At 61.9% G+C, this 27155-nt stretch overlaps 1 protein-coding gene across 7 annotated transcripts in view; it reads left to right on the forward strand.

The window, feature by feature from the left end:
* ARHGEF10L (Rho guanine nucleotide exchange factor 10 like) overlaps window positions 1-27155 on the forward strand; it is a 148969-nt gene that overhangs the window by 56295 nt on the left and 65519 nt on the right. For 3 of the 7 annotated variants that reach the window (XM_061148023.1, XM_061148030.1, XM_061148024.1), the window contains exons 5-15: window positions 1147-1260; window positions 1357-1448; window positions 3018-3101; window positions 8393-8565; window positions 15928-16036; window positions 18534-18640; window positions 20754-20831; window positions 22036-22215; window positions 23115-23231; window positions 24403-24495; window positions 25158-25331. In XM_061148023.1, the coding sequence (XP_061004006.1) occupies window positions 1147-1260; window positions 1357-1448; window positions 3018-3101; window positions 8393-8565; window positions 15928-16036; window positions 18534-18640; window positions 20754-20831; window positions 22036-22215; window positions 23115-23231; window positions 24403-24495; window positions 25158-25331 (1321 nt within the window). Of the gene's footprint in view, window positions 1-1146; window positions 1261-1356; window positions 1449-3017; window positions 3102-8392; window positions 8566-15927; window positions 16037-17658; window positions 17834-18533; window positions 18641-20753; window positions 20832-22035; window positions 22216-23114; window positions 23232-24402; window positions 24496-25157; window positions 25332-27155 lie in introns of those variants that run through there. The other 4 variants (XM_061148025.1, XM_061148026.1, XM_061148027.1 and 1 more) reach the window with 4 other exon arrangements.

Below are 27155 nucleotides of genomic sequence, written 5' to 3' on the forward strand. Positions count from 1 at the left end.
TGCAGGCTCAGTGGTGGTGGCCCGTGGGCTTAGTAGCTCCTGGGCATGATGGATCTTAGTTCTCCAACCAGGGGTCGAACCTGTGTCCCCTGTACTGGAAGGTGGATGCTTAATCCACTGAACCACCAGGGAAGTCTCCTGAGCTTGGGCTTTAAAAAAAACCCAAACAAACCCTTTCCACCTTGGGATCGTTTTAGATTTAGAGATGTTGTGAAGGCAGGAGACAGAGCTGCTTGTACCCCCACACCATTTCCCCACCGCTGGCAGCCGGCACGACCACAGGGAATTTGTCAAAACCAAGAAATCAGCGTCAGTATGTCACCACTCCCTGAACTTCTCACTTCATCTGAATTTCACCCGTTTTTCTGCCTACGCTCCTTTTCTGTCCCGCAACCCCACGCGGGACTCACGTGGCCTGCAGGCTCCCGCGACCCCACGCGGGACTCACGTGGCCTTCAGGCTCCCGCGACCCCACGCGGGACTCACGTGGCCTTCAGGCGTCATTCACCCTGCTCTGCTCTGCCTACGCTCCTTTTTTGTCCCAGGACCCCACGCGGGACTCACGGGACCTTCAGTCACCATTTACCCTGCTCTGCGAGTTTCTGTTTCTTCACGATCTTGAGAGTGCTGAGGTGTAATGGGCAGGTGTTTATAGAAAGGTCCCCCAGTCTGGGCTTGTTTGGTGTTTTTTCATGATTCGCCTGGGGCCATGGGCTTGGGGTCAGAGCCCCACAGGGGTGAGCACCCTGTCGAGTCATATCTGGGGACACGAGACCTGGGTGGTGTCACTGGGGATGCTCACTTGACTACTTGGTTATGGTGGTGTCTGCTTTTTCCCCACTGTGTTCCCTTTGCTTCTCAGCTCCCAGAAGCGCATCTCTGATCCAGCCCATCCTCAAGTGTCTGTGGGGATGAAGCCCTGCTTTCTGTGTGCCGTCTTTTGAAACTTTGCAGGTCCTTGTCATTCAGATGCAGCCCTCCCCACCAACTATAGCCTCTGTTTTGTATGTAGAGACTGGGACACAGAGATTCCCCCCGGATCTGCCCTGGACGAGGAGAGTCTGGGTGCCCTGGCCAGGAATGCATGTCAGTCAATCCTTGTCAGTTATCATGATGAATACATTTGACCTTTATGCTCTTGTAAAGCAGCAGGCCGGCTTTGCAATGCCTTCTAAAGGTGAGGACGCCAGGAGGGGAAGGGGCTCGTCCGTGCCGACCCAGCCGTGGCCTCCCCAGCCCTTCTGACTCCCGGCCTTGGGGGTGAGTGGCCCCATCACCTGGTGAGGAGCTGCCTGAGGCTTCAAGGAGCCAACTGTCCCACCCTCCTGGCTCACGGCTCCGTTTCTTGGCCTGCAGGAGGCCGGCTGCCGTGAGCAATGGGGACGCCGTGGACGCAGCTTTCTCCGAGGTCCAGCGCTCCAGCTGGAGGCGGAAGAGTTCCCGTCGCAGTAAGTCCCCCTCCCCACCCTGCCCCCCAGGTCTCAGCCCCAGGAGGGTGATGCCAGGAGAGCCCCCCTTCTCTAGGCTGAGGGAGCTGATGTGTGCTCCCTGAGGGGCTGTCCTTGCTACGTGGGCTTGGTGCATCCAGCTGTTCATCTGTCCCCCACACCCCCCAAAGCTCCTACAGGTCGATCTGGGCGGTGGGTGTTTCCCGGTGCCCAAGACGAGGGGGTCCCTCTGGCAGCAGTACCAGACACATGGGTGGGCGCTTACTGTGCAGAGGGCGGGTGCCAGGAGGAGGGTGGGAGCTGAGAGAGCCCACGAGGCCCGAGGCAGAGCACAGAGGAGCAGGCATCAGGGCCAGAGTGTCCAGGTTGAGGGCGAGGGGATGCCTGTCACCGGGGAAGCAGTGAGTCTTGGTGTGGTGGAGGGGAGGGTCTGGGGTGAGCAGGGCCCGGTGAGGCTGCCATCTCCCCAGGTCCTCCCAGGGTGCGTGGGGGAGGCCTTGGAGGCCCTGCTTTCCCGAAGGTGCCAGGGAGCCAGCTGTGTGGCCACGTCTGCATTTCGGTCGCATCACTGATGCTCTGGGAGAAGGTAGTGGGGCTGGGTGCTGTCCGGGGGAGGCAGGCGACGGCTGGAGCTAGGGACCTGGAGAGAGGTGGGCAGGTCTGAGGGCCACTGGAGAGGCAGAATCTGTGCTGGTGGGAGGGGGTGGTAAGGGTCCTACAGGGCTTTGGAGGCCCTGCGACCACGGGAGGCAACACAGTAGGGAGGAACGTCAGAGTCCATCTGGTCCTCTGTTCCTGGAAGGCCTGTGGGGGGAGGACAGGTCCCCCGCAGGGCTGGGGGCTGGTTTTCCAAAACCTCTCTCTGCAGGGCTGCATGTCCCTATAGAGGGCACAGACTGGGCACACAATTTTAGGGGCAAGACCTCTGTAAATATTCTGTTTCGGGAGCTACTAACATGGCTACCCATGTGTGTGCTCTGCCCTGCTCATAGTGCACCCAGCAAAGTGTCAAGGGAACAGCATGCTCATTTGCTGATTTTTTTTTTAACCAGTCAGGACCCCACTGGCTGAGTTTTGGGGGACTGTCCTTAACCCCACTCTCCAAATCCCATCATCCCTGCTCCCTGCCATCACGTGTAGTCAGGGTGGCTGCCTTGCCCTCCCCCACCTCTGGGTACCAGGTGACTCCTTTGGGGCAGTCCTGGGGGCCTGGGCGGCTTAAGAGGCTTCCGAGGCCCGGCCCGGTTGTGCTGCGTCGCTTCAGGCTCTCTGCAGGTGCCATCAGCCAGGTGCGCAGGCCTGCTGAAGCAGGCGGGGCTTCCGCGGCCTTTGGGAGGGCTCCTTGGAGGGCTGGGGGCGGGAAGAGGCAGCTGTCCCAGTCTTCCGAGAGCAGTGGCCGGCGGGGGCTCCCCAGGGGCCGGGCTGCAGGCTGCTGGCCCGTCCGGGCCGCGGGGACGCGGGCGGGCGGAGCGAGCTGCCGGCTGGTGCAGTCCTGATGTCAGTCTGGCGGCCGCCTCCCGCTGGGCGCCACAACCTCATTCGTGCTCCCTCCCTGTCCTTCTCTCGCAGTCGAGCGGTTTACTTTCCCCGCCCTGGAAGAAGATGTGATTTACGACGACGTCCCCTGCGAGAACCTGGACGCCCAGCAGCCCGGTAAAGCCTCTTCTTTCTGGACAGAGTGGGGGACGGAGGGGGGAGGCGGGGCCTGGCGAGGGTCTCCTTGTGCATTTCCTGCCCGGCCCCACCCGGCGCATGGCCCCTCCTCCCTGCTGTTAAAAACCGCTGCAGTCAAACCGGGAGAGTGGGAGAAGGCTGCGAGCTGGCCGGGCTGGGGCGGGGCTAGGGCTGCATGGGCGGGGTTAGGGCTTCATGGACGGGGTTGGGGCTTCATGGGCGGGGCTAGGGCTTCATGGACAGGGTTGGGGCTTCATGGGCGGGGCTAGGGCCGCATGGGGCGGGGCTAGGGAGCGTGGGAGACGGCTGAGAGCAGGCCGGGTTGGGGCGGGGCTAGGGCTGCACGGGGCGGTGTTCGGGACTCAAGGGGCGGGGTTAGGGCTTCAAAGGGCGGGGTTAAGGCTTCATGGACGGGGTTGGGGCTTCATGGGCGGGGCTAGGGCTTCATGGACGGGGTTGGGGCTTCATGGGCGGGGCTAGGGCCGCATGGGGCGGGGCTAGGGAGCGTGGGAGACGGCTGAGAGCAGGCCGGGTTGGGGCGGGGCTAGGGCTGCACGGGGCGGTGTTCGGGACTCAAGGGGCGGGGTTAGGGCTTCAAAGGGCGGGGTTAAGGCTTCATGGGGCGGGGTTGGGGCTGCATGGGCGGGGCTAGGGCTGCCTGGGCCGGCGTTAGGGCTCCATGGGGCGGTGTTCGGGATTCAAGGGGCGGTGTTGTTAGGGCTTCATGGGGCGGGGTTAGGGCTTCTAGGGGCGGGGTTAGGGTCCGTGGGGGCAGGGTTAGGACTTCAAGAGGTTGGGGTTAGGGGTTCAAGGGGCGGGGTTAGGGCTCCATGGGTGCGGTATAGAGCTTCCAGGGGAATATTGGGGCTTCAATATTCCCAATAGGGTGGGGTTTGGGCTTCTCTGGCAGGGGGTTGCTGGGCTGTGGATCCCCAACTGTGTCCGACTCTTTTCTAAGTTGCGTCTGACTCTTTTGCGACCCTTATGGACTGTAGCCCGTCAGGCTCTTCTGTCCAGGAGATTTTCTAGGCAAGAATACTGGAGTGGGCTGCCCTTCGTTCTCCAGGGGATCTTTCAGACCCAGGGATTGAACCCGTGGCTCCTGCCACATTTCCAGCATTGCAGGCAGATTCTTTACCGCTGAGCCACTGGGTTCTGTGGATCCCCAGGCAAGTCATTCACTTCTCGGGGTGTCCTTTCCTCCTGAAAATGGGTTAATAGTTCAGACATCCCAGGGCTGTTGGGAATGATAGCTTGTTAAAGCTGAACGCAGCAGAGAAAGCCTGGGAAAGCCTGGGCCTGCCTCTGGAGACAGGCCCCTGGTGGGCTGGGAAGATGGGGAGATTGCGGCCACAGAGGGTGGACAGGGCAGAGGAAGGTCAGTCCCCTGGCCCAGGCCCACATGCTCACCTGGCTCGAGAGAGGACCACCCAGGGAGGAGGGGTGTTTAACATCCATTCACCGTAAGAGCCATCTTTGCTTGAACACGCCAGTGGCTCTTCATGGTTTGTCTCATGTAATTTGGTTTGAAACTTTGACTTAGGCTCTGTGTGTGTGTGTGTGTGTGTGTGTGTGTGCGTGCGTGCTCAGTCGCTCTTTGAGACCTTATGAACTGTAAACTGTCAGGCTCCTCTGTCTGTGAAATTTTCCAGGCAAGAATACTGGAGGGAGTTGCTATTTCTTACTCCAGGGGATCTTCCTGACTCAGGAATCGAACCCACATCTCTTGCATATCCTTCATTGGCAGGTGGATTCTTTACCACTGCACCACCTGGCAAGCCCCTTGGCTTAGGGGATTACTTCCTTATTCTTCAGAGGAGGAAGCTATAGAGGAGGGCTGGGATTTGAACCTGGGTCATTCTGACTCCAAGTCCAGTGCTCTGTCCCTTCGCTACAAAGGATTTGGGTGGCATTTTGTGGCAGATGAAGCACAGTTGCTCCCCCTGCTCAATCAACCTGAGAGATTGGTTGGGTAGGGCCTGTGGCTCCAGTTGACAGTCACATCAGAGAGGTTAAGCCACCAGCCCCACCCAGATCACACAGCCAGAATTCGAATAGACATATGTTTGATCTGCTTTTTGCATAACACGATTCTGCCTGTCTTCAGGGGCTCCCCGTTTCAAGCCCCTGCATTTGAGGAGCTCCCAGTCTGAGAGGGGCAACCATAACCGTGCTGGGGCAGCATATGGTCCAAGAGAAGAGCCGCGCAGACAAGACGACACGGCCCGGGGTCCCCGGAGGCACACTCCTGACGCCCACCCCAGGAACGGGGAGGCTGGGCTTGTGATCCACGCGTCCATTCGGCAAGCCCATCCCTGGAGGAGCCCGGAACCCTTTTCTGCCTCTAGCTGTCTCCAGTCTGGAAGAGTGGGAATGGGTGGCTATATGAACGTTCCAGAGCCGGGAGATCTGAGTGGCCTGAGGCCGTTATTTGGCCCCTTTGGGCTGTTCTCCCACCTGAATCCCATCGAGCCGGTGATTGCTTGGTCACAGTCTTCACTGGGCACCCCTGTGTGGGGATATGGCATGTCCTGTAGTTTACTCTGAGATGGGCAGGAGCAGGTGGCCTAGAGCCAGCTCCAGGCCTGCAGACTGAGGACCAGGGTGCCTGCCCTGGGACACCCGCTCTCTCTCGAGGCTGTGGCCGGCCCTCAGCGGGTGCACGCCACAGGAAACGCTCTTGTTGTGAGCATCATACCTGCCAAGGCCCAGCGCTGACCTGCGTGGCCTGTGGGCTCAGTGGGCCCTCCACGGGGAGGGTGTCCACTGAGGTGCAGACCGCACAGGCCAGTGGACACACAGCCCTGGGTTCTTACCTGGGTGCTGCCATTGACTCGGGCACAGGGTTCTGTGCTTTGGGCATCGACTTCTTCATGTGAAATCAGAATATCATCCTGACTGTGTAGGGCTTTGGGGAGGGTTGCACCACAGAACATCTTAACCTCTCTGGTCTCATCTGATGCATCTGTAAAACCAGGCAGTACTAGCTTCCTCCTTGGGTTGTAGTAGAGCCCTGAGCAGGTGGTGGTAAGTGCTTTGAAACAGAGGCTGTGATCTTGAGTGTTAGTGAAGCCCGAGGCATCAGCCAGGGCTGGAGGTGGGGAAGCAGACCTCTGTGAGGCCCCTGAAGACTCAGGAATTTGGTGACTCTGTCTCCGTAGGAGACAGTGTTTCTCAATGAGCCTGGGGATCGTAAGCATGGCCTCTGTGGAAGGCAGCACGGTAGGTGGATGGAGCCCCCTTCCCGCTCACTGCCTGACTTTGGGCTCCATTGGTCTCATTTATCTCATAGGATGAGGTGGTAGTTTCTGGCCCCAAGGACCGCTGGGAGAACCTGGCATGTAGGTGGCATGTAGGTGGTTGTAGGTGGCCGGGGCCAGAAGCAAGGGGCAGTGGATGCCACGTGGTTCTTGCTTCAGGGTGCCCCAAGAACCGAGCTCTGCCCCTTGGCTCATGGGTCGTGGAGCCTCTGCTGCGGTGATGGGACAGTCACCCCAGGAAAGGGCACAGCCTGGTCTCCAGCCGCTCGACTCCCTGGAGACATTGGTCACTATTGTCTTTTGCTGAAAAAATAACCGTGCTCCCTCCTGATCCTGGGACCAGAGTCTCCAGCTAAGCCCCGTGTGTCTGTTCTGCTCTTTGGCTGACAGTCTCTCCACACCCCTCACCCCCAGCCTCCCTGTGTGGGGAGGTGGAGGCTTGGGGTCAGTGCAGAGACACTCAAGCCCACCCAGGGCCCCCATGAGACAGGACCAGCTGCTCTTTGCTGAGTGCCTGCCGTGTACCAGGCTCTTGGCTAAGGGCTTTTCATCCCTGTTTTTTATTTCCTTCACCTTTCAGCTTATTATTATCCCCATTTTGCAGATACAGCTCTGAAAACCAAAGTTCTCAGCTCTTCAGTATGTGCGGTTTCTGAGCAGATTTTTTTTTTTAAATTTTAACCCCCCGCACCCCAAAAATAAAATAAAATTTAAAACCCATCCTAGTGCCATTTCCTCTAAGCTGACAGCAAGCGTTTTCACCTTTGTGCAGTTTTGGGAGTCTGGTCTCACTTTTGTGAGGCCTGGGTCCAGGTAACAGCCCAGGATGTGAACTACCATCAGTGAAGTGGAGGCTAGGCTGGGACCCTGGGCTCTGGGCCCAGGAAGGTGGCTTTCCTGTCTTGGAAGCAGCATCTCAAACCCGAGTTTACAGGGACCAAAGCAGGCCCAGCCCTGATGGCGCCCGTCCCTACGGGGCGAAGGACTCCCAGGTCTCTGTCCCGGTTTCCTGTGGAAGAAGAGGGAACTCTCCTGGATGATGGGCCAGGCGCGCCCCCTACTGGACTGTCCTGGAGCCTCACGGGGAACTCAGATCTGGGACAAGGGACCCGAGTCATTCAATGCTTCAGAACATCTTCACTGCCCGTGTCCCCCCTAAGGGTGCTGAGGCCAGAGCTGAGGGCCTGAGTCAGAACTGGGTCCCCGGTCTTCTCTTTTCCACTAAAAAATGCTAAAGAGGCCCAGAATGAGCACTGAGATCCTGGAAAAGTGATGCCAATAGGGGGAAGAAATTTGTTTTTTTAACTTTCATTTTCTCTTGGAGCATAGTTGATTAACAGCGTTGTGTTAGTTTCAGGTGTGAAGCAAAGTGATTCAGTTAAACATGCATGTGTATCTGTTCTTCTCCACTTTCTTTTCCCATTTAGGTTATTAAAAAAGTGTTGAGCAGAGTTCTCTGTGCTATAGGGCTTCCCAGGTGACTCAGCGATAAAGAATCTGCCTGCAACACAGGAGATGCGGGTTCGATCGCTGGGTTGGAAAGCTCCCCTGGGGAAGGAAAGGGCTACCCACTCCAGTTTTCTTGCCTGGGAAACCCCATGGACAGAGGAGCTTGGCGGGCTACAGTCCGTGGGGTCTCAGAGCCGGACACGACTCAGGGATGGAGCACACACGTCTCTGCCGTACAGTAGCCCGTGTTGCTTATCTGTTTTAAGCACAGCCACGTGTACATGTTCCAGACTCCCAGTCTGTCTCCCCCACCAGGAGGACGTTGTTGGGCCTGTTGTGTGCCGGGCGCATTTCTTGTGCTTTTCTGCATTTTTCACGTCCTCCTCCCTCTGCGGGTGGATGTCATGTTCTTCTTGCCCCACGCTTATGGACCAGGAAGCGGAGATGGAGGTCCACCCTGACCCCACCCCCCCACCTGCCCCCGCCCACCCTGAGTTCAGAAACCGGGTCTGCTGGGCTTGGCCGCAGGATCTCCGCTCACCAGCCCCGTCTCTTGGCCAGCAGAGGCGGAGAGGAACCAGCCCTGCGAGGATGCACACCAGGACAGGGCGCCCCGGGAGCCGGAGGACCTAGGCTGGAGCTCCAGCGAGTTCGAGAGCTACAGCGAGGACTCGGGCGAGGAGGCCAAGCCAGAGGCAGAGCCCACCAAGCATCGAGTGTCCTTCCAGCCCAAGGTGAAGGGAGGGGGCATCTGTCACCCCAGCCCCGGGCCCCCGCGAGCCGGGCGGTGAGGGCCAGGGCTGAGACTCGTGGCTCAGCCTCAGTGACTCCCAGGAGTGTGGTGCGAGAGGGAGCAGGGGCCCTGGTGTCCTGAGACGGGAAACGACCCGCCGGTGCTGGTTGGTCCCGGCGCGCCCCTTACCGATAATGGGCGTGGTTGGTGCCCGCGCCAGCGCCGCCCAGCTCCGCTGTGCCTGCGGCGGCCCCAGCGACCGAGAAGGATGCTCACGGAGTCAGATCCGGCTTCAGAATCCTCCTCCTCACGGGCTTGGGCAGCCTCACTGATGGCTGAGAGGTGACACGTGCCCTAATAGTGAAGTCCAGTCTGCCAGTGCAGGAGACACAGGGGACGCGGGTTCCATCCCTGGGTCAGGAAGATCCCCTGGAGGGGGGCATGGCAACCCGCTCCAGTGTTCCTGCCTGGAGAATCGCAGGGACAGAGGAGCCGGGCAGGCCATGGTCCATGGGGTCACAAAGAGTTGGACACAACTGAAGCGACTTAGCACCAACTCTGCTTCTCAGATCAGTCCTAGACCCCACAGCCCTCTGCCCTGGGGAGGTGACCAAGCGGGCTCAGACAGAGCCGCCAGAGGGCTTCTTTTCCAAAGCCTTTCAAAGTACCTGGAACGTAGTTCATTCTGTTGACTTCACGGAAGGAGCCACGGAAGCCAAGAGGACGGACTGTCTGGTCCCTCCTCTCCTGTGACAGCCTTGCCTGTCCTATTTGTTCTGGCTGTTCGGTCCCTAGGTCGTGTCTGACTCTGTGTGACCCCGTGGACTGGCTGTAGCCTGCCGGGCTCCTCTGTTCTGTAGAAGCCACCAAAAGGCAGACGCTGTCCATGCTGAGATTTGGGATTTAATGGGAGCCGCTTCTTTGAGACAGGCCTGCCCAACCAGAGGTGACTGGGTCCCTCTCAGGTTTTTTTGGAAAGACCAAGGCAGGCAAGTGAGCGAGGTGTCCCTGAGTCCTGCCCACAGGGAGGGCAGGGAGCAGGCAGGGGCCTCAGGCCTGGGCTGGATTATGGGGGGTGTCCAACTCCATGTTTTCAGAGTGCCTCCCACCCCTTTCTCAGTTTGGGGATCCCCTGGTGGGGAGGGGGTGCAGGCCAGAGCAGCACCCACGCCTAGGAGTCTTCAGACAGACTTTACTGAGATGAAGAAGGCACCCCAGTCCTCGGGAAGACAGGGCCTGAGCAGGTGTCCCCTGAGCCCCAGTCTCCTCTTAGCTGGTCCCCACGGCAGGGCCACAGAGAGCAGCCTTGACCTCTTGCTAACCGAAAAGTTAAGCATCTCTGACACCTCTTAGGGTGCGGATGGGGGTCTCGGGGGGCAGGAAGACCCAACCCAGGCTCAGGGAAACCTTGTGGCCTAGGAGGAGATACCAAGTACAAAACGGTTTGTCAAAAAGGAAGAAAAACAGGCCTTTCTGTGAACCTGAGCCTCTGTTCCTATGGCCTGACCGATGCAGGTGGGATTTGATGGGCCTGATCACAGGAGGCTTCCAAGAGAGGCGGCAGGAGCCGGAGGAGGCGGGGGTCCCTGGTGGGAGGAACAGCCCAGACGAGAGCCGGGGAACAGGCCCCTTCCTGCTTCCACCCTTGCAAGACTGTGAAGCCACCGCTCCCCCAGGGGAGCCTCTTGAGAGGAGGGTGGGCCTGTGTGCCCAGCATGGCTCTGGAGAGTGTGGGCAGCTGGGACTCCCGGCCTGGGCCAGCCCTTGTCCCCAGCCCCTGGCTGTCCCTCCGAGTCCCCTGTGGCCGCGTTCCTGGCCCCCTGCCTTCTTGCTGGGGACCGAGAGGGAAGCTTCAGGCCCTCTCCAGGCAGGAGGGGGATGTGGAGTTTGGCCTTTCCCGTGGGCATTGGGATCATGGGGGCAGACGCTGGGGCCTCACTCCCAGCTCCAGAGCTGGATGGGGCCTGGCCACCTGCTTTTTAACAGCCCTGGGTCCCCAGGGGTGGCCGAGGGCCCACAGAGCGCTTTGAGAAACGCTGGGAGAGCCCTCAGCTTGACCTGGCCCCAGGTGGGTCCTGGCGGCTGCCTGTGGACCCGTGTCCCACACACCCTCAAGCTCTTCCTCAGCAGACAGATGGCATGGCAGCATTCTTGGAATTTCTCACTGCGAGGACTTCTTCCCTGGCTGCGGCCCGGCCCACCTGCTCCCCTGCGGATGGTGGAGGGCTTTTCCTCTGACAGCCACCTCTGCCTGGGAGCCCCCTGCCCCGAGCCTCTCCTGAGCTGCGGGGGCACATCTGCCCCCCGGCCTTGCATTGCCGCGGCGGCACGGCTCCGGGGCCCCCTCTGCTTGCCTGCGTGCTGTGTGCTCCGGGGCCGCGGACAGCAGAGCTGGGCAGTGTCGAGTCCTGTCCTCAGAGACTGACGGGACTGTGCCCTGTGCAGCTGTGAAAGAACCAGGGGAGCCCCTCCTGCAGGGGTCTGGCCAGGCCAACCCTCGGCGGGCGGACTTTTGCCAAAGAGAATGACAGGGTCTGCAGAGGGACCCCTCAGAAGCCCCTGACCCAGACCTAACTGGAAGCCTGGTCTAGGTTCGTGAGGGCCACGGTCAGTGGGAGGTGCCTTTTCCAGCTGTGAAATGAGCTGCACTGAACGTTTTCCTGACTGTGGCATCTTCATAATTAAGGTGACCGTGGTCTGGCTGTCAGAGGCCTGGGCAGTAGAACCAGCTGGGAGCTCAGCTGGGTGACTCCGATCTGGCCGCTGCAGTTGGCCTAGTCCTTCCGATCCTCAGGGTCAGAGAGGCGGAGGCCCAGGGCCTTAATGACTGTATCACATCAATCTTTTTTACAGATGAAACAGGACTCCAGTTTTTTGGGAGGCTGAGTAACTCTCAGGATTTTCCCTGTCCCGCTACTTCTTTGCATATCAGTAGCAAACCTTTGCCTAGTATGGTACAGCTTATGGAGCAGTTTCATTTATTGTTCCTGAGACCTCAGAGTGGTTGGTATCATTTGCTTTAAGAGTCTCATTAAAAAAAGAAGAGTCTCATTTTGTTAGGATCAGAGAACCTAAGCAACAGAAGCTCAGAGAGGTTAAATGATGTGGTGAAGGCCACGCAGCCCATAAGTGGTAGAACCCCAACTCAACATCACATCGGGTTCGGAAGAAAATACTGTGTCCATTCATTCATCCAGCCATCCATCTGTCCATCCGTCCATCCAGCCAACTGTCCATCTGTTCAACAAATATTGGGCACTTAGTATTTGAAAGACAGTCCAATAATACTGGCTTCCATTTTTTTGAACACTCAATAAGCTCTAGGTTCTGTCTGCTTCACCCATTTAACCTTCTTAATGATACTATGAGGTGGTTACTATGGCCACTTTACCTGTGAGGAAGCTGTCACTCAGTGAGGTAAAGAGACTTCGAAGCTGGTCAGCGGGGAACAGAGATTTGAAAGTAGCCTCCCTGCCTCTGAGCTCATGCTCCCGACCCCTCTGCTTGTCTGCTTCCTACAAGTAGTTCCAGTCTTATCTTCTCTGCACTTGGCCAAATGCTACCCTTGCTCCTGAGGTTCATGCATTTGAGTGGCTGTCTGTCTGTGCATCTCTCTGTCCATCTCCCCAGATGGTACGAAGCCAGTCAGCCCCATCGTTCCATCCAGTCGCCCGCCTCTCCCTCCCCGAGCTGTTCCTCGCTCTGTCCGTCCACCCTTCCTCCAAGTGACGGGCTCTGGCCAGTTGGTCCTAGCTCATTAGAACCCGAGAACCAAACGTGCGCATCCCTCCCCAACCTCACGCTCAGTGATGTCACATCGGTAGCCTGAAACTGTCCGCGGCGAGCATGCTCGCACCATGGAAGTACAGCGAAGCAGGGTGCTTTTCCCTGCAGAACCACTGGCTGACTGTACCAGCATAGCACTGCTTCTGTCCACTCACTAATTCATCCACGTTTTTATTCATTTATGACTATCGGTTCGTCCCTCTACCCATTTGCCCAGCTGTAGAATCATCCAACTGAATGTATCCACTTGCTCTCGCATCCATCCATTTATCTGTCCATCCATTCGTCCGTGGGCCTGTTCATCTACCATCTGTCTGTTGCCCACCCAGCCAGCTACCCCTCTCTGCACGCACCCATCCAGCCACCTACCACCCTTCCATCTCAGAAACTTACCAAGAACTTCCTCTGTCAGGAGCCCCACGCTGGGCCCCCAGGATGGGGAGATAACGGAGACACAGCCCTTGTCCTCTGAGCGCTGGGAAGGGGCCTGGGCTGTTCCCCTCCCCCCTGCCCCCAGCTCCTGAGCCCCGGCCCCCAGCTGGCTGGCGTGTCGGGCTGCGTGCTGCTGGAGCTGACCCCAGGCAGCAGGTCCCCAGGCCCCATCCTGCTGCCCCGCGCGGTCCCTCCTCTGCCTCACCCGAGTCTCCTTTCTCCTCTGTCGCCGTGTCTGGTCTGCTGCCTGCCCTGCCCCTCACCTGCTCCTTCTGCTTGGCTGCCCGGGGCTCCAGCTTTCTCCAGACCTGACTAGGCTAAAGGAGAGATGCGTCAGGACTAAGAGAGACATCCTGGCTCTAAGAGTTGGGGGGAGAGACATGCAGGAGCTGAAGCACAAATGCGATTGTAAGGTACCGTCTGCCTGTCCCTCCTGGTCCCGGGGTGCCCGGGGCCTTTCCTGCTGCTTCGGGGGCCGCGGGGGGGGGGGGGGTGCCTCGAGACCCGGGCCCTGTCGGCGCCTCGCACCTGTGGCCTTGGCTGACGCCGCCGGCTGGCTTGCTCCTGTCCACGTCCTCACCTTTCTTTCTCCCCACCCTTCAGCGACCCCTTATCCGTCTATGGGAATTCCTGGGTGGGCTCTCAAACTTCAGGGCCCTCAGAATCCCCTGGGTGCTTTGAAAAACACACATTCCTGAGCTCCACCTGCAAAGAGCTCATTCTGCCAATCCGGGCCAAGGCCCGGGAATCTGCAAACGGGATGACTCTGGCTAGGTGGGTCTGGGTTACACCTTAAACATGTGACTGTTGTTGATGCTTCACATTCCTCCTGCTCTGAGCCGCTCAGAGAGCTCCGGGGTTAGGAGGCCAGAGCGGGAAGCCTCAGTGCTGCTCCTTGGCTGGGACTCCTGCTTCAGCCTAAGGGTGATGCTGCTGACGGCCGTGGACCCTACTCACTGCACCTACTGTGCGCCGTGGGCTCTGCAGGCCTGGATCTGAGTCCCAGGTCCGCCCCCGCTCACTGTGTGGTCGTGGGCGGCCTCTCGACCTCTCTGAGTTTCGGTTTCCTTGCCCGTGAGATGGTGGCAGAAACAGTGCTGGCCCTGGGGGGTATGAGCTCAGACCAGTCCGGTGCCCAGCGCCGCGCTGGGCACCACCCCAGAGCTCAGAGCGTGCTGACTGATGTTACGTGTGTGACCGTTTTCTCCCCCGGCGCCCGGGAGGCCGCCATCCTACCGCTGTCATTAGCGTTAGTGAGGCCGGCGAGTGGCTGGTGGTCACAGCAACGATCAGCAGCTGAGCCGGGACTCGAGCTCGGGTCTGTAGAAGTCAAAGCCGGCTCGCCCTCCGTCCTGCGGCCTAGCCCAACCCTCAGAACCGGAGGTGTCTCTGGAGAAGTGGGAGAGGCGCTGTTAAGGTTTGCAGGTCCCTTACTCAGCCCCTCTGAGAGCCTGTGCTGGGGGCGGGGGCAGGTCTGACTTCTCAGGGAGCCTCAGCCCAGCGGTGGCAGAGAGCGTGTGGAGGGCGGTGTGCGGCCTGGGTGCTCTCCTGGCCTGACCCCCGAGTCGGCCCCGGGCCGGCCCGTCCCTGGCGCCGTGCGATGGTGGAGGGCGGTGTGCGGCCTGGGTGCTCTCCCGGCCTGGCCCCCGAGTCGGCCCCAGGCAGGCCAGGGTGACCCAGCGATGCCCCTTGCGTGTATGCCTGTTGCTCTATTTTTGCTTCTCATGGTTCCCCCAAAGATCATTTTGGGGGTCCCTAGGGCAGCCCCCCAGTTCCTGTCTCAGGACAGAGACCTCCATCTGGGAGTCATGACCCCCCAGAGGAGGATGGGCATCTCTGTGCAGTTTCTGGGGTCAGCGTCTGTCTCTCTCATTAGATTCTCACAGGCACGTATGGTACCCCCGCTAGTCTCCAAAAGGCCGAGAATCGCTGCTCTAGAATCGAACCATTTAGATGCAGGGAGGGGCCCAGGAACTTCCCTTCCCTCCCCAGCCCCACGCCAGCCCCCCCTGGCTGTTGGTTATTTCCAGACAGTCGCCTTGTTCTGAAAGGTTACCGTCCTGCCTGCAGCCTCAGCACCCACTGGGTGTTCAGCAAGCCTTCCTGGCCCAGACCTGCGAGAAGTGCCGGGGCTCCTGCCGTGGGGACCGGGAGGTGGTATGGAGGACGGTGATAGTGAGAGCAGAGAACAGGGGCCCCAGATGAGTGCTCCCCACTTTCAGCAGAGAGCTTCAGGGAGGAGGGGTTTCCCAGAACTACACTGTCCACTGTGGTGGCCACGTGCCTCTTCACGCTTAAGTTAATTAAAATTAAACATCACTTGGACTTGAGGTCCTCCGTTGCACCAGCCAGCTCTCGAGTGCCCCGTGGTGACGTGTGGCTGGCAGCCGCCTTGCTGGGCAGCGTGGTTGCCTTGCAGAAACTTCCAGCACTGGCCGTGCACTGGGGAAGCGGCCTCGCTGGGGGGCGAGGTGGCCGGGCCGAGGGGACCATAGCTCTGTGTGCTGGTGAGGCTGCCACCCCCGTCATGGGCGTGTGCCCGCCCGGGGAAGCTGTGCCCGGCTCCGTGGTGCCCAGCCTCCCCGGTTCCCAGGCAGAGGCTCAGCAGAAGCCTGGCTGTCTGGGTGGGGTGGGGGGTGCCCCAGTGGGATGGAGGGAGCCCCTGCGGTCGTCGTTAGCTGTGAAGGGAGCCTGGGGACCTGTGCTGCCCGTTTACTGTCGGCGTGCTCACCCGCACCCTGTCCGTTCAGTCCTCAGGCCCTGGCGGGGCTCAAGGGGGAAACTGAGGCTCAGGGAGGTTGAGTGTCTCGTGCAGGGTCGGGCAGCCGGGGGCGGCGGGGCTGGAACTTGAGCCAGGCCTGGGACTCCGGGCCTCGAGGCTTTTTGCCAGTGTCACACCGTGTCCTTAAGTGGACCCCCAAGGGAGAAATCTGGGTGAGGAAATCCCCAGGGAGCCCCCCACGACGTGAGCCCCTTCCCTGGAGGCCTTGGGGTGGCCCCGCCCTTGGCCTCAGCTGCCAGCACCCTGGGCGGGGGGGCCGCTCTGGGCTCCCCGCGTGTGTAGCCCGGTCCGGTGGCCCTGGGTGGTGGCGGGTGTCCCCAGGCCCGCCCTGCGTCCCTGACGAGCCCCTCTGCCTCTGCCCAGATGACACAGCTCATGAAGGCGGCCAGGAGCGGGACGAAGGACGGGCTGGAGAAGACGCGGCTCGCCGTCATGCGCAAAGTGTCTTTTTTGCACAGGAGGGACGTCCTGGGTGAGGCGCCGGGGGGGGGGGGGGTGCTGGCGGGCGGGCGGGTTGAGGTTGCCGGGCGTCTGGGTGCCTCTGATGGGGGGCCTGGGCCTGGTCCCCACAGGCGCCAGCTTGTTTCCCAGGCTCCGGCAGGGGGCCCTATCTCTCCTGGGGACCGTGGGCCTCTCCCTTCAGCGTCCCTGCCCTGGGCCTCCTGCCTCTCACACTCACCTGGCCTCATCATTGCTTTTTTTTCAATATTTATTATCTGGCTCAGCTGGGTCTTAGTTGCAGCACGAGGGATCCTCATTGACTCCTGTGAGGTCTTCCTCTCAGCGAGCTGGGTCTTTTTTTAGTTGCAGCTCCTGGGAGCTTTAGTTGGGGCTTGCAGGATCTAGTTCCCTGCCCAGGGATCGAACCCTGGCCCCTGGCCTGGGGAGCACCACGTCTTAACCGCTGAGCCAGCGGGGAAGTCCCTCCCGACCTCATCTTTGAACGTGCCTTTGTCCACTCACCCCTCTCTCCACCTGCCGACGTTTATGGAAAGCCTGCTAAGTGCTCTGCTCCCTGCTGAGTGCAGGGACGCTGTTAGCTGAGTCGCCTCCAGGAGCGCCTGGTACACTGCGGGAGGCGGGCGTGTCAACAGGAAGTGACCAGCTGCTCCGCGGGGTACCATGGCGGGAGCCTGGGGGAAGTGAGTCTGGAACGTGGGAATGAAAGATCGGGGCTGAGAGCAGAGGAGAAGGGGACCCAGGTCCCTCGGGCAGGGCACAGGGGGGACGGGCGCTCCTGGCCGAGGAGCCGCGTGGGCGACGCTCCGGAGGTGGGGAGGACGAGACGGTCAGGAAGTCAGCGTTTGTGGAGCATCTGTTGGGATGCCAGGCGCTCTGCTAAGAGCTTTACAGCTTCTCATTCAATCCTTATAAGCACCAAACTGGTGCGGAGGGCTGTCCTGTTCCCACCTGGATGTGAGGGAACAGACACAGAGTGGATGAGTGTCTTGCCTGGGGACACACAGGCGTGGAGGGGACGGAAGAGGCTTCCTCTGGCTGGAGTGAGGCCGGGGTGAGGGCTCAGGGCCCGGTGAGCACAGGCGTCCACGCCAAGGAGGACGGTGAGGCCCCGCACCCTCCTGAAATCTGTGCACATGGGCCTCCCTGTGGCTCGGCTTCCTCGTCTGTACGTTGGGGCTGATCGGGCCTGTGTGTCGGGGGGCCTCGGGGGGATGACCGAGCGGTACGTGGGAAGAACCCAGCACAGCTGCCCGCCCTGCGTGGCAGGGCTTCTTCCCGGCGGAGCCCCAGCAAGCAGGCGTTTGGTGCTGGGACAGCGTCTCGGTGACCTGGCTGCCACCCTGGTGCCACGGCCTCCTGGCCTCTCCTGGTCCTTCCCCTCATCTGTGAAACGGGCTTAATCCCGCCACGGCATGTGCTGCAGGAAGCCCCGGTCCTGATCAGGGAGGGAACGCTGGGCCGGGCCGGAGCCGGGACGGGGCGGGCAGGCTGGCTGGCCAGAACGGTTCCTGGTCGCCCTCCCCACCCCGGGGCCCTCCCCACCCCGCCTGCGAGCCCGGAGCCTTTCCTAAAGTGACCCTCCCACCAGAGGCGTTATTAATAGCCGCGGCCGGCTGGAATCACCAGCCAAGAATGTTCCCCCGGGGCGCGTGGGGGAAGAGGAAGCCGCGGGCTGGGCGGCCTGGCTGGGTGCGGGGCCGGGCCCAGGGGGCCATGTGGGCCGGGCAGGGGGCCCTCCCCCGCGCCCACCCCCCCACGGCCGGGCGTGGCCCGTCCTCCTCCTCCTCCTCCTCCGTCTCCTGCTCAGGTAAGGCCGGCCAGCCCGTCCCCGCCCTGCCCCGGGCACCTTTCCTCCTGCTTCCGCGGCGCCACCTCCTGCCACCCCGGCTCTGACCCGGCTCCCGGGGCCGCAGGCCGCGGGGCCCCGTGTCCCCGGGCCGGTGTCTGCCACTCGGGGCCTGCGCTCTGCCTGACTCTGCCTCTCTGCCTGAGCCTCTGTCTGCCCAGCTCTGCCCTTGAAGAGCTGCCCCCACTTGCGTCCGCGTCCCCTGCTGGACTCCAGCTGAGCCTTTTTCCTTTTGGATCTCTTTTTTGTGGGGGGGAGATGAAAACACAGAGCCAAACAGCTTGTTCTCAGGGCTTGCTTTCTTCCCTCTTTTCGGCATCCAGAAGAAAACTATTTTTAGTGCCTGGTGATGGGGACATGGGCGGCCTGGCCTCTGGCAGGCAGAGGCGGGCAGCTCTGAGCAAGGACAGGGACTCGGCAGGGTGGGTCCTGAGAGCTGAGCCCCTGTGGCCTTCTCCCCCCTTGCTCCATCGCCCTTCACCTCTGTGTCCAGGCGGGCATCCCCCAGGGGATGTGAGGAGGGCCGTCACCCTCCGAGCCGCTCCGAGGAGCTGCTCTTCCCAGGACGCTGGTCTGCAGGGGGCGCGGCTCTGGCTCCTGGAGTCTGAGCAGGTGCGTCCTTCTCACCCGGCACGCGTCACCAGCCCACCTCCCTTTCCAGGTGACTCGGAGGAGGAGGACATGGGGCTTCTGGAGGTCAGCGTTTCGGACATCAAACCCCCAGCCCCGGAGCTGGGCCCCATGCCGGATGGCCTGACCCCGCAGCAGGTCTGTGGGGGCGTGGGTGTCCCTGGGGGGTGGGACAGCGGGTCCCAGCCTGCTGCCTGGGACCGCGCCTGTCTGGGTCTGGAAGGGGAGGCGACGGTCAGTGGCAGAGCCCAGCTGGGAAGGGGCCTCCTGGGACCCCACTCGACCCGCCGTACAGGCTGGCCGCGCTGGACCCTGTGGGTTGGCGCTGCTGTGCTGGGTGGGGGCGGGGCTGCCCCCGGCATCCTCGCCGCCCAGCCCCGAGGCCACCAGAGCAGCTCCTGCAAAAGAACGAAGGTGTCTAAAGAAAAGGCCTGCAGTCAGGAGAGGGCTGGGCAGCATCGAGCTCACCCAGCTCGGAGGGGACCCTGGGGGCACCTGGCCCCCTGTCTGCCCGCCTGTCATCAGTTCAGACCCCAGAGTCACTGCGGGTTTCCCAGGAGCCTGGCTCTTGGGTGTGTGTCTTCCTCCTCCCGGAGGGTCACATCGAGATCGGGGCACCCGTGCCCTGGGACCCTGTGGCAGAGCCATGACCGAGGCCCTCCCCATGGCTGGTTTTCCCCTCCCCGAGGCCGGGGGGTGACCCCTACCTCCCTCTGGTCACGAGGACTCTGAGCAAGACGCATCGGGACGGCAAACGCATGGAGCGATTGGCCAATTTGGCGTTGGCAGGACATCCTGACTTTGCACCCCTTTTGAAAATGAGAGATTCGGCCACACCTCTCTCTCGGGAGCCTGTCTGCCTCCTTCCTTCCCTTTTTCTCCTACTGGGGCCCTGGCAGCATCGGGGTGGTGGCCCCCAGCCTCATCCCCTGTGCAGTGAGTCACCGTCAGAGCTCAGAGCCGGGCGGGACCCCAGCCTGCCTGCCCAGAAGCCGGGCTTCCCCTTTCTGGCGTCAGCCGGGTCGGGAGCCTCTTGCATCTCTTGGAGCAGCGATGTTGGTTGCTCCAGGCCAGTTGCTCTCGGTGGAGGTGATTTCGCCCCCCAGGGGATGTCTGGCCGTGTCCAGTGATGCTTTGGTGCTCACCGCTGGGGGTGGGGCCCCTGGAGTCTACTGGAGAGAGGCCAGGGGTACTGCTGGCCGCCTGTGGGGCACAGGACCGCCCCCCACGTCAGCAGGCGGAGGCCAAGGGCTGCTCTGGGCACCACTGGGAGCCGGGAGTCCTGGACAGAGCGTCCGTTTGCAGGGCAGCTTGAAGGGCGGCGGCTGGCTCGTCAGACAGCCCGGGGGGCACAGTCAGGCCCAGGCCAGGCACGGCGGTAGGAAGAGAGGCACAGGGTGCCCCAGCGCGGGGAGGGAGGAGGTGGATGGTGGTGGGGGGCACCTGCACCGCCGCGCTCAGGACGGCTCGGGGGCGTGGTGGGGGTCGGTCACACCGCTCGCCTACGACACCTTTCTTGGGCCCTGTCCCAGCTTTGCTGCACAATGGGGTCATGTGGGAGGCTTAAAAAGCCCCGCTAGCCAGGTGGCACCCCAGAGCAATTCAGAGTGTCCGGGGTGGAAGCCACGCGACTCCAGGGTGCAGCAAAGGCCCCCGCCCCCGTGTGCTGCTGTGTCCACGTGAGGGCTTCCTGAGCGGGCGCTGGTTGGGCCGCCCCTGGGAGAGGCACTGATTTGGGCTGAGAGATGGGGGGAGAGGGGAAGGGAAGGGCTGGGATGTTTAGCCTGAAGCAGAGTCCACTTGAGCGGGTGGGAGGACACCCTCAGGACTGTCTCCTGGGAGAGGGATCGGTTAAGGATTGGATCTGTAAGTGGCAGGAGCTGAGATTTCAGTTCTAAGAAGGAGCTCTGTACGAGGGTGGGCCAGAGGTGGAGGAGGCCTCCCGTCCCGTGGAGGAGCGAGGTGGCTCCCCATCCCTGGATGGGCGTGCACAGGCCGGGCAGGACCCTGCAGTCCCCGCGCCCCCGGACCTCATGCTGCCATCTGGGGAGCTCGGGCATCTGTCTGGGGTGGGCCGGGGCTCTGGGAGGTGGTGCCAGCCGCCAGAATCCAGTGGTCCAGGAGTGGCTCTGGGAGAGACGACTTCCTGCTGCTCCGCTGGCTGTGACGCCTCTCCCCGTCTCCGGGTGCCCCGCCCGCGCTCCATTGGCATCGTTGGCACGGGTGCTGACTGTACTCTCTGCCTGAGCAGGTGGTCCGGAGGCACATCCTCGGCTCCATCGTCCAGAGCGAGGGCAGCTACGTGGACTCTCTGAAGCGGGTCCTCCAGGTACAACTCCAGGGGCTTCAGGAGCCCCTCGAGGGCCGTGTTACAAGGAGTGTTTGGGGGCTGTGGGCATTTTTCAAGGGAAGGCACCAAAAGCCAGTGTTTCTATGGGGACAGCAGGACCTCCAAATGGGGGACACCGCGAATTTCAGGTGCCTCAGTGCACGGGATGACTGGGTTTTCTGAAATAACGTTGGGGTTCAGTGAGATGAGATCTGTCCCGTGGGCCTGAGAGCGAAAACCGAAGGGCACGCAGTCGTGTCCGACTCTTTGTGACCCCGTGGACTGTAGCCCTCCAGGCTCCTCTGTCCATGGGATTCTCCGGGCAAGAATACTGGGTGGCCATGCCCTCCCCTGGATCAGGGGATCGCCCTGATCCAGAGATCTAACTCAGGTCTCCTGCACCGCAGGCAGATTCTCTACCATCTGAGCCCCCAGGCCTGGACGGGAGACTGTGGTCCCTCTGGTGCCCAGAATAGATCCTGCTTCCTCATCCCTCTGGGATCCCTGGGGCGGGGCCACAGCTCCCCATTGTCTCAGAGCTCCTGGGATGGGGTGTCGGGCTCACCCCCTCCCTTGCCATCAGAATGCCCAGGAACTGCTGAGTAGAGCCTTGCATGACCAAGGTGTGCCGGCCTGGTCTGTTTGGTTTACATTCCTGAAACAGTGCCTGTTCGGCGATGTTGTGGGCTGTCTGTAAGGACCCCGGGGAGGGGCATTGTTGGGGTGGGGGAATGCTCGGAACACTCTTGCTTCCCCTGCCGAGTCTGGATCCACAGCGGAGGGGCCCAGACTCCGGGCAGGTGGAGACAGGATACCCCGTGTTTCTGACAAAGCCGGCTGGAGACCGTGGCTCTCGGTCTCGCTGTGACGTCGCTGCCCCTGCTCCGGCGGGCAGACTGGCTCAGTGGTGGGCAGAGCCGATCCGGGCCAGCCCCTGGGGCCTGCCTCCATGGCGCCCCCTGCAGGCAGCGTCTCCCCCAAACCCAGCTTCCCACCGAAGTCACGGGGGTGGGCTGTGGACCGGCGGAAGGCTCAGGAGTGTTGCGTTCGCGGAGACCCGTCCAGGCCGGGTGAGGAGCGCGGGCCGAGTGCTCCCGGAGGCAGGAAGGTCCGCGGAGTCCTGCTCGGTCGCGCCCCGGGGTCCCTGAGGGCAGTGGGGGGCGGGCCTTGGGGCGCTCACCGGCCCGCCCGCCCCTGGCCGCAGGATTACCGCAACCCCCTAATGGAGATGGAGCCCAAGGCGCTGAGCGCGCGCAAGTGCCGGGCGGTGTTCTTCCGCGTGAAGGAGATCCTGCACTGCCACTCCATGTTCCAGATCGCCCTGTCCTCCCGCGTGGCCGAGTGGGACTCCACGGAGAAGATCGGTGACCTCTTCGTGGCTTCGGTAGGTGTCCCCAAGCCCCCGCCCCCGGCCCGTCGCGGCGCACACCGCGGCCCTCACGGGCCGTCTCTCAGGCAGCCTGCTGCGCTCCCTGCTCCCCGTGTCCACGCCAGCGGGGTCCGAGGGCGGCAGCGCCCGAGTCGGCCGGCCTGAGCCGGGGAGGGCGCGCCGCCGCGCCGCGCGTGTCCTTGCAGACGCCTCCCGGCCGGTGCTTGCTCACTGCTCGCCCCCAGGAGGCTGGCCGCTGTGGGCAGCCACCTAGCCCATCTCAAGTCTCCCACGGAGCGCTCCCAACGGGCAGGGCCCGGCCCCGGAGGACCCCCAGGGGCCTCAGGGCAGGCCCGCTGGGTCGTGCGCCCGGAGATCTGCCTGTTCCCAGCGCCCCCTGCAAACTCGCGCTCTCTGTGGGCTCAGCTCCCCATCTGTGGAAGGAGAGAATTGTAGGTTTCTGAAACGGCGGTCTGTGGACCCCAGAGAGATGCCGGGGGTGAGAAGAGGGTCAGGTTGGCGAAGCCCGCGTTGACGTCTTCTAGGCAATTGGGTTAAAAGGCAGAAAGTACCCTTGCGAGAGCCCAGCGCCCTGGTCGGTGTGTCCGCGGGCTTGGCAAGGAGCGCCGTCCTTGGTGGCGGGGCTCGGGGGGTGGGGGTGCGTGGAGCACAGGCCCGCCGCCCCCTCTGCCCGCAGCCCAGCTCCCGGGCACCGCCGCCTGCCCCCGTGACCTGGGGTCTGTGCCTCTCTGGGCCCTGTCCGCTGCCCTCACTGGGCGACAGGTTTCCTGACCTCCAGGCTAGCCAAGAGCCCCCGGGAGGGGAGGGCTGTGGCCGGCGGGGAGGGTGGGGTTGCCGCCCGGCGGCCCCCTCGCCTGGATGTGACCCTCTGGCGGCACCCCTGCCCGTTCCAGTTCTCCAAGTCCATGGTGCTAGACGTGTACAGTGACTACGTGAACAACTTCACCAACGCCATGTCCATCATCAAGAAGGCCTGTCTCACCAAGCCCGCCTTCCTCGAGTTCCTCAAGGTGGGCCTGCGGGTGGTCTGGGGCCCCTCCCAATGGAGCCCCGGCTGTGGCGGGAGGCAGGGAGGCTTCTCAGGAGGGGGGGCCGCTGCCCACCGTTTCTCTGGTCCAGACACCTCTCTTCTTTCCTCTGGGGCATCCCCAGTCCCCTGGGAGAAGATGAGCCTCTGCTCCCCGCCCCCTAAGGGGGTGATCGAGAATTAGAGGGTTCATAAGCCACTTGGGATCTGGAGCTTTGACTGGAAGAAGGGGAGCCGTGACATCTTGCTGATAGGGGCTGGGCTTGGGTGGGTCTTCAGGTGGGCCTCGGCGCTATGGGGTCACGTGGAGTAGCCCCGTCTCCTTAGAGCACGGTCATAATTCAGACGGAGACCCTGCCCAGCAGAGGGCACAGGTGGGCCAGGACCCCCAGCCCCAGAAGACAAACCCACAGTCCAGATCCCGGAGGGTCAGGGGGCTTTCTCAATGGGGTCCTGGGGGGATGGTGGGGTTGAAACAGGGAGACAGGAGAGTGTGTTCCAGGCACCAGGGCGGTGGGCAAAGGTCAGAGGCAAGTCCAACGGGATTCTGGGGGCACGGGGTGCCCGGGAGAGAGGCGCAGAGCTGCTGAGTTCAGTTCGGGTAGATCTGGGCCTCAGGCCCAGGGCCTGGGATGTCATAGTGCAGGCAGTGGGGTGCCGCTGAAGCTTCGGGTGAACGCAGATGGAAGCGGAGGCCGGTGGGGACATCCCTGGGTTGCAGGGGCCGAGGTGTCAAGGTGACAGGTGTGTGGGTGGCGTGGTGGAGACAGAAGGGAGACCCAGGACAGTGAGAAGCCCCGTACACACCCCACCCCGGCCCAGGCCCGTTCACTTTACTTTACATGGAGGGAAAGGTGGTCTCAGCTCCTTCCAGAGGCCTGACCTCTTGAACAAACGGCTGAAGGTCCTAGTTATTACACTTTTAGCCCAGAGACCTTAACATGGTTCTCCAGGCCCCCGAGGCTGCGGGGCTGTGCCGGGGGCCCCCGTGGAGGCAGGGACCCCTGGCTGCGGACCCGGGGGCCTCCCTCTCTCTTCCCTCGGGCCCGAGGCCGGCCAGCGTCCTGGGGAGGGGAGCCCGGGTCTGCACACTGTGTCCGGGAGCCGGGCCCCCGCGCGGGGCGCTCAGTGAGTGACACCCCCTCCCCCAACAGAGGCGCCAGGTTTGCAGCCCCGACCGCGTCACGCTCTACGGGCTGATGGTGAAGCCCATCCAGAGGTTCCCGCAGTTCATCCTCCTGCTGCAGGTACCCCGGCGGGTTCTGGCGGCCGGGGCGGGCGCGTGCCTGGAGGGGTCGGGGTGGAGGCCTGGCTCTGCCCCGTCACCCACAGCCCTCGCGTAGGCCGTGCAGGGTGGGCAGGGTCTCGGCCCCCAGCCCCGCTTTCCTCGCCCCCGGGGTGGAGCCCATTCAGTGCGACCACGTCCTTTCCCTCCGCCGGTGGAAACCCGGTGATGGGTGCGGACAGTCACCCACGACGGTGGGGGGCACATGGAACCCCAGTGCCCTCGGGGCTCCTGGCAGGGGGGAGAGGCCTGTGAGGGCTTTGGTCTGGGTGCTCCAGGCTTCCCGAGGGAGCATCAGCCCCCCAATTGCCGGGGGTCTCTGGGCAGGAGGTGAGCCCCCGGAGGGCCCCAGCAGTGTCTTTCCCCGTCCTCAGAGCGGACAGTGGCAGCAGTGGGTGTCGTCTCCACGCTCTCTCCGTCACTGGGGCCTGGCTGGGTCCCCCCAGTCGCGTGACTTCACGTTCTCACGCGGTGGCTGTTTCTCGGGGCCTTGCTCCCTGCCAGGCCCCGGCTCCCCGGGCTCCCAGCTGGGTCCCTGTCCGGCCGGGTCTCTGCGGGGACCATAGAGGCTGAGGGTCTGCTGGGGTGGGGGTCTCAGTCCTGGCTCCCCCTGGGCCCCCACAGGACATGCTGAAGAACACGCCCAGGGGCCATCCGGACAGACTGTCGCTTCAGCTGGCCCTCACGGAGCTGGAGACGCTGGCCGAGAAGCTCAACGAGCAGAAGCGGCTGGCCGACCAGGTGGCCGAGATCCAGCAGCTGACCAAGAGCATTAGCGACCGCAGCAGCCTCAACAAGGTGGGTGCGGACCCCGCCCGCCACCCGCCGCCTGCCGCCCCTCCTCTCAGTGCCTCTGGGTGGCCGACAGGGGTGGCTCCTTGCTCCTCTGGGGTCTGCAGACCTTACCTTGAGGATAAGTCTTTTTTTCTCCCCTAACATTTATTTATTTATTTTGACAGTGCTGGGTCTTTGTTTTCCTGTGGGCTTTCTCTGGTTGCGGCATGGAGGCTTCTCTTGTTTTGGGGCACGGGCTCTCGGGGGCGTGGGCTCAGTTGCCCCGTGGCCTTTGGGGTCTTCCCAGACCAGGGGTCTAACCCGCGTCCCATGCATCGGCAGGCGGCTTCTTAGCCCCTGGACCTCCAGGGAAGTCCCGAGGAGCAGTCTTGACTAGACCCCCTCCCGGCCACCCTCACATTAGTTTACTACTCAGGCATTGTTAGGATAAAAGCTGATTTTGTTTATCTGTAGAATTGCCAGTAAGGACGCCAGAAATGATAGCCTAGTATTATGTTTAAACCACTGGGCCGTGGAGGCAGAGTCTGGGTGTGAATCCGGATTTTGCCACTGGTGTTTACTGTGGGGACTCACCCAACTCTCTGAACCTCAGTTGCTTCCTCTGAAACCTTCCTCTGAAAGGAGTTGGACAGCGCCTGACCCTCAGGGTTTCTGCAAGGCCAAGGAGAACACTGGCGAAGTGGCAGACCCAGAGTCCTTAATACAAGGTGGCGTTGTCATTAGTAGTGTTACGTTTTAAGAAGAAAGACCAAAAAAAAAAAAAAAATCCATGCCATATTTTGAGATTGCAACTTAGAAACATTCTAGCAAAAAAAATCTTAACACTTCAGATGAGTCTATTAGAGAACCCTGTTTTTTAAACTATTATTTATCTATTTTATTTTTGGCTTCGATGGGTATTCTTTGCTTTTTTGTGGGTTTTTTTTTTTAATTTGCAGCGAGGAGAGGCTACTCTTTGTTGTGGTGCACGGGCTCTCATTGTGGGGTCTTCTCTTGTGGGCACAGGCTCTGGGTCCTTGGATTTCAGTAGAGACAGCTCACAGGCTCAGTGGTCGCGGCTCGTGGGCCCTGGGACACGCAGGCTTCAGTGGCTGTGGTTCCTGGGCCCCGTGGTCGCGGCTCGTGCGCCCTGGGACACGCAGGCTTCAGTAGCTGTGGTTTGAGGGCTCAGTGGTCATGGCTCATGGGCCCTGGGACATGAGGCTTCAGTGGCTGTGGTTCCAGGGCTCCGTGGTCGCGGCTCGTGGGCCCTGGGACATGAGGCTTCAGTGGCTGTGGTTCCAGGGCTCCGTGGTCGCGGCTCGTGGGCCCTGGGACATGAGGCTTCAGTGGCTGTGGTTCCAGGGCTCCGTGGTCGCGGCTCGTGGGCCCTGGGACATGAGGCTTCAGTGGCTGTGGTTCCAGGGCTCCGTGGTCGCGGCTCGTGGGCCCTGGGACATGAGGCTTCAGTGGCTGTGGTTCCAGGGCTCCGTGGTCGCGGCTCGTGGGCCCTGGGACATGAGGCTTCAGTGGCTGCGGCTCGTGGCCCAAGACCGTGGCGCTCAGCAGTTGTGGTGTACAGGCTTAGGTGCTCCCAGGCGTGTGGAGTCTTCCTGGACCAGGGATTGAACCTGTGTCCATCACTGTGTTGGTAGGTGGATTCTGGGAGGTCCCTGGAGAACCCTATTTGTAAAACATAGAGAGAATCAGTCCCCTCCCGGAGTCACCGCCAGGGAACTTCAGTCCTGTGTCTCCTTGGCGGCTTGTGGCACACACATCTTGCGGCTGCACCCACATCTGGGAGGTCCCCCACCCCGGGCTCCGCCCCCTTTCACTCAATGGAGGGTG

Source organism: Dama dama, chromosome 8, assembly GCF_033118175.1.
Source record: "Dama dama isolate Ldn47 chromosome 8, ASM3311817v1, whole genome shotgun sequence".
NCBI classification, from domain to species: domain Eukaryota; kingdom Metazoa; phylum Chordata; class Mammalia; order Artiodactyla; family Cervidae; genus Dama; species Dama dama.